Source organism: Ictalurus punctatus, chromosome 8 (assembly GCF_001660625.3).
Source record: "Ictalurus punctatus breed USDA103 chromosome 8, Coco_2.0, whole genome shotgun sequence".
Lineage (NCBI taxonomy): Eukaryota > Metazoa > Chordata > Actinopteri > Siluriformes > Ictaluridae > Ictalurus > Ictalurus punctatus.
In genome coordinates this window covers 11,869,718-11,876,235 of record NC_030423.2, presented here as the reverse complement: position 1 = coordinate 11,876,235, position 6,518 = coordinate 11,869,718, and the positions used below count along the sequence as shown (strand labels likewise).

General features: G+C 41.9%; 1 protein-coding gene across 1 annotated transcript; it reads left to right on the top strand.

Moving 5' to 3' along the window:
• The first annotated feature begins 2,685 nt into the window (after nt 1–2,685).
• On the top strand, nt 2,686–5,855 carry gpr101 (G protein-coupled receptor 101). Its single transcript, XM_053682248.1, has one exon. It carries the CDS (start codon nt 3,217–3,219, stop codon nt 4,495–4,497), a length of 1,281 nt encoding a protein of 426 aa, XP_053538223.1. The 5' UTR covers nt 2,686–3,216; the 3' UTR covers nt 4,498–5,855.
• The last annotated feature ends 663 nt before the right edge of the window (nt 5,856–6,518 follow it).

Here is a 6,518-nt window from a genome sequence, read left to right as displayed (position 1 = left end):
CTTCCATATTTTGTACATTGTTACATACAGTGGGGGGAAATAAGTATTGAACGTGTCGACATTTTTTTTTTTCAATAAATATATTTCCAATGAGGTTATATACATGAAATTTTCACCAGACTTCAGTATTAACTCAAGAAATCAGGAAATATAAAGAATTCACAACATTAAAGTCCATAAATAAAGTTAGGTGTAATAAAGTGGAATGACACAGGAAAAAAAGTGTTGAACACGTTAAGAATAAGCAGTTCTCCAAGTCAAGGTATGGCAAGGAACCAGCTGAAATCCGTAAGAAGTTAGAAAGTAATTATACCTCCTATCTGTGCAAATTAATATCAGCTGGGTTAGTAAATTGATTGTCTATAAAAAGGCTTTTAATTACCAAGGTGTCACACAAGAAACATCTCATGATGGGCAAAAGCAAAGAGCTCTCCCAAGACCTTCACAACCTTATTGTTGCAAAACATATTGACGGAATCAAATACAGAATTATTCCAAAACTTCTGAATCTTCCAGTAAGCACCATTGGAGCCATTATCTGCAAGTGGGCGAAACATCACTCCATCATCAACCGACCATGCACAGGAGCTGCTTGCAAGATTTCTGTCCAGGGAGTCAGAAGAATAGTCAGAAGAGTAGCCCAAGAGCCAAGAACCACTCGGAAAGAGCTCCAGTAACACTTGGAGGCAACAGGTACCATCGTCACATAGAAAACAACAGGCAATGCACTCCACTGCTCAGGCTCACCCCACAAGACTCCATTACTAAAGAAAAGGCATGTCGAAGCTCATTTAAAGTTTGCTACAAATGTTAATGTTTGGATTTCTTTATATGTGTGGATTTCTTGAGTTAATACCAAAGTCTGGTGAAAATTTCATGTTAATAACCTCATTGTATTGTATATTTAATGGAAAAAGTGTCGATGCGCTCAATACTTATTTCCCCCACTGTATATCCATCCATCTTCTATACCGCTTATCCTTCACTTCAGGGTCATGGGGAAACCTGGAGCCTATCCCAAGGAGCATCGGGCAGAAGGCGAGGTACACCCTGGACAGGGTGTCAATCACATACACATTCACACACCCATTCATACACTACGGACACTTTGGACATGCCAATCAGCCTACCATGCATGTCTATGGACTGGGGGAGGAAACCAGAGTACCCGGAGGAAACCCCTGCAGCGCAGGGAGAACATGCAAACACAGGCCCACGGTGGGAAGCAAACCCCCGACCCTGGAGGTGTGAGGCGAACGTGCTAACCACTAATTGATACAAGTTGCAACTTAAACTGATTTTCTTTTCGGTTTATTAGATTGCTTATTAGATTACATTTTGGGGTATCTGTGATGAATGGAATTGAAGAAGCATGCAATATTAAAAATAAAAAATAAAAATTCAGTTGTACAGCAGGTAGCATTGCTGTTTCACAGCTCCAGGCTGTCTGGATTGATCCTGGGCTGTGGTTACTGTCTGTGTGGAGCTTTTTATTTTCTGCATGTTCTCCCCATTTCTGCATCAGTTTCCCCCCTCCAGCTCATAAAAATATGACAGTAGGTTGGCTACTCTAGAACATGTATGTATGGTGCTTTCTGATGGACTGGCATCCCATTCAGTGGGGATTCCTACCAACACATACTGTTCCTTGGATATACTACGGGTCCATCAGGATCCAGTATAAAACGGATACTGAATTTGAATGAATAAATTAATGCTGGAATACAGTAAAAATACACTTTTACTATAAGATCAATAACTGAACAGCTGGCCAAATTTCCCTGAACATTGTGTCATGGCTCAAGAGAGTACCTGCCAATACTCTAACTCTCATCATTTTAAAACAATTATACTTTTGCACATTTTTGAAAGAAAATTATATTTAAGATATATATATAATTAGATCTCATGCATAGTTAATTTGATGGTATTATAAATCATTTGCCAAAAAGTGGCCCATTTTAGCTGACTTCACCCTCATGGTATACTAAAAATATAGACTCTAAGGTATGATTAAAGACTGCACGAAATGTCATAACGGTTACAATAAATCGAGTTAAAATGATATTTAAGCTATATAAGGTGCTAGTACTGGGTTGCTTCTGTTTATGCAAATCATGTCAATGTTTCTGAGTGTTAATGTAAGTTGTTAGATGAATCAATTTAATATTAGACACTGTTTTTAAAAAACAACAACAACAACAAAAAACGCATGTACATAATCTATTATTGATTCATTTTAATAATAATTCATCACCACCTTGCATTTGGAGATATTTTATGTCATGACCATTATGTTTTCATCTGAGGGCTGTTTATGCTCCAGAGTGAAATGCAGCTGCATATAGCGCAGGTGCATGGTGTAGCCTATATCGGGGACGTTCACAGCCGTTTCAGCAAATGTGTGCTATGACCGTCGAATTCCGATCGGAATGAGAGAGAGAGAGAAAGAGAAGGAGACAGAAAGCAACGCTGTCAGTGATGATCAGAGACGTGCGCTGCATGCAAAAGCACAACACGGCCATTGATTACCACTAAAATGGGAGCGCAGCGTCGGGAACAGAGCACAGCGCCGTCAGTGGGCACACTCTCAGCGGAGGACGCACGACTGAAAACACACCACAGCCTTGGATATGGAACTCAAGATACAGAAGATTCATCTCTTCTTATAGCCTAATGGTTGCAATAGCCAGGTAAAAAAAAAATTTTTTTAAATTAAACGATTTGGACAGCGACGTGAGTGACAGCCTCTTTGTGTCCAGAGAATCCGCGCCTGGGTTAATAATGGAATTCTGACAGCTGTTCTTTCCAGCTGTTTTGTCACCGTTGTGAAGGAGAAAACGGCTTACCAGGTTAACTTAAGTGGTGTGGATGTGCCGAAGAAATATTAAGGAGAACATGAAGCAAGTATAGCTGTCATGTTGTGGCACTGTATTCATTGGTGATTTATGCTCGAATAGATCTGATCTGAGAATGTAAGTCTGATCTGGTGATCCGTATTGAATGCTCATTGTAGAAATAGCTGAACAAATGAGAGATGTGTGTGATAACGATGTCTGTCACGCTGTTGAATGTAGACACTCAGTGCACTTCCATTGTATTTAATCTCCTAGGTGAAGACGGGGACAGCGAGAAGGCTTGTGCAGATAGTGAGGTGATGTTGCTGGGGTGGTAGAAGCCGCTACATGCATCATCACCCACTTAATCAGCATCACCATGCCCACAATGCAGGATCCTAGCATGAATTACAACTTGAGTGCGGTGCCCTGGGACCCTGGTGCCCTCCAGCCACCTTCGATGACAAACAGTGCTGTGAAGATGGTGGCCATATCAGCTATTGTGTGCATGTCTCTCTTTGGCAATGTGGTGGTACTGCTGGTGTTCCAAAGAAAGCCACAGCTGCTGCATGTGGCCAACCGCTTCGTGCTCAACCTACTGCTGGCTGATCTGCTGCAAACGGTGTTTGTCATGCCATTTGTTATCGCCGCCACCGTACCTGAGGTCTGGCCACTGGACACCCGTCTGTGTCAAGCCCTGGTGGTGCTCATGCACCTTTTTGCTTTCACTGGGGTAAACACTATTATCGTCGTGTCAGTGGACCGCTACCTGGCCATTATCCACCCGCTGTCATATCCAACACGCATGACACCTCACCTGGGCACTAACCTGATCGCTCTTACCTGGCTGGTGAGCCTGCTGCAGAGCACCCCACCTCTCTACGGCTGGGGAGCTATCGATTTCGACAGACACCATAATGCCTGCATCATGGTATGGTCCTCCAGCCAGTCATACTCGGTGCTGGTGGCCACTCTTTCCTTCTGGCTGCCTGTGGCCATCATGCTTGGCTGCTACTGGATGGTGTTTAGGGCAGCCCGGCGGCAGAATGCTTTGGTGCACCCTGTTCAAACGAACCACCCTCCAGACTCAGGCTCCAGTCCCCACAGGCAGCTACAGCAGCTCCAACAAGAAGGCTCTTTCTCAGCCACGAATCCTGCCAGGAACAGGCACCGTCGCTTTCACTACCACTGTAAGGCAGCAAGGGTGGTTTTCGTCATCATGGCCTCCTATGTGCTCAGCATGGGTCCGTACAGTGTTTTGAGCACCATTTCCATAAGTTCCCGCACTGCTGTGCCACCATGGTTGGCCTCACTGGCCCTTGTCCTCTTTTTCCTGCAGTGCTGCCTGCACCCTTACATCTACGGCTACATGCACCGCAGCGTGCGTAAGGAGTTCTTGGCGCTGCTCTGCGGGCCACGATGCGGACAGACACGTCCAGGGCGAGGTTCAGCTGTGGACAGCTGCTTCACAGTGACCGATGGACGGTCAGCACAAATGCATATCCCTAGCCACATGACCCGCATATGTTCCCTCCAGACTTGGGAGGAAGGAACGACATCATCCTCACCTGTAGCCCGGATATCAAGGGAGAGCCAGAAAGAGACAACGTCTGTGAGCCTGACCTCAGGCAGGGAGCTTACTCTGCAAAGCACCAAGTGATATTATTCTTTACTATTTGTAATGTTCTTGAGGCAAACGAAGACATAAATTTGCATGACAGGGTCAGTAGTAATTAGTCCAGGTGACTAGGTTTATGTCTTAAATATGTCTGACTGCTCATCCAGGAGGTTTAATCAGTTTTACCTCTATAGACCACAATACTTTCGAAATGGCCTAACTGAAAACCTTTATAGACAATGAACGAGTGGTTATTGACTGCTATAGTGGTTAGTAGTTACTATTTGTCAGTTTCATAAAAAAGTGAAATTCAAAGGGTCATATGCACAGAAAGCTCATGTACCTCTGATATTTCTTTCAGCGCCCAGGTCATTCCAACTGGTGGTTTGCAAAAATGCTATTCCAATGTTCTTCATGCAGGAAGTAGTTTATTTGATGGCCTATTAATATTGAATTATTATTATGAAGTTATAGGTATGTTAAACGTAGTATATTTTTTACAATTTTTTGATATACTATGAATTTACATGTATGTCATTTTGTGATGCTGTGTGTAATATTTGTAAATTCAACCAAAACATACATATTTTGTGTTCGAAAAGTTGTAAAGACATCAGGGAGAAGCCCTAATGTTTCAACATTAGCGTAACATAAGTCTTGCTGTGGTTCCTCAAACGCACAGGTGGAGAATGTACACTTTTGATTAAAAATAAATAAGTTTTAAAAACAATAACAAGAGGCAGGCGGTTTTTAGGACATGAAAATTACAGGCAAGCTAAGTTTTGACGAGGCATTTTAAAAGGAAACAATACTTCAAAACCCACGATCACACGTTACCTTAAAGACTGACTTCATGTCGAGGTTGCTGATGTTCTTCATGAGAGCATCCAGTGTGCTAAGCTGCTCAAGGGGTAATACAGTCTGTGTATTGTCTTACTTCTTTACCACTGAAATGCTTTGCTGGCTCTGTACACAGTCAGCTCTGTTTAAGAGCGCTTCTCTAAGAGAGCTGTATAATAGCTCACTTCCTTTAAGTGTGAGATAATTAAATCGGTATGCCCACAAATTGTTCAAAGGGGTGACAATCCCTATGGGCACTTAATGTTCTGGTGTGGATCACAGCAGAAGGAGCAACCTCTTTTGCATATGTATTCAGTCCCCCCCAATCATAATACACACATAGGGCTGCACAATATGTTCAAAATATGTTAAGATTTGATTGTCTTTCACTGAAATACTCTACAATACACTCAATTATTACTAACACTATGCCTTTATTTGACATAATACCCACACACACTTCTGACCCTGTTTAAAATGCTCACAGCATGATTCATTAGTGTATTGATTTGTACATAGCAGAAGCCAAGATCACCATAATGATCAACAAATATATTGTGCAGTCCTACTTAAGTGGTGAAAAAAATCCAGAGCGATTTTCATTCATGCTAAGTGATGAAACTGGGAGAACAAAAAACAGATTTTCACTACTGGTTAGTGAGTTAAAACAATGGAAACATATACTCCCTTACAGAAACACTTTTTTTAAGTCTATATTAGTTTTTTAAATTGTCTGACATGTCTGTCTCTATTTATAAAGTTTCATAGCCCTAGGACACATCATCTGTTCCTAACAGTACAGTCAATAATGTGTCTGCAGTATTTTTTTGTATGAATAATCAACCAGACTGTTAAACTTACGGTCTCAGTGAATGTGGACAGAATAATGTTCTCAAACAGATTGCAGTTTAAATCTGGTTAAATGATGAAATAATTCAAGTTTGTACTTACCAAACTTGAAAAGGAATCGTTGATTTAAGCCAGTGGTTCTGCAGGCCCTGGTCTTGGGGATACCTTGCATTGTATATTTCGGGGGGGGTTCATTTTGCAACGCACATGATAACTCACAAGCTTAAAAAGGCTTTCTTGAGTTGAGCTTGTGTGAGAACAGGGAATGCATCAAAAAACAGTAGCCTAAGCCCAAACCGATCCATATGTAGACAAGTTCCGAATTAAACCGTTTTCTAGCAAAAGCCTTATAGGAATAACCTGAAGAGGTAAAG

Coding starts and splice junctions, on each gene's coding strand:
- gpr101 (XM_053682248.1), top strand. CDS start 3,217: ATGCCCACAATGCAGGATCCTAGCATGAATTACAACTTGAGTGCGGTG.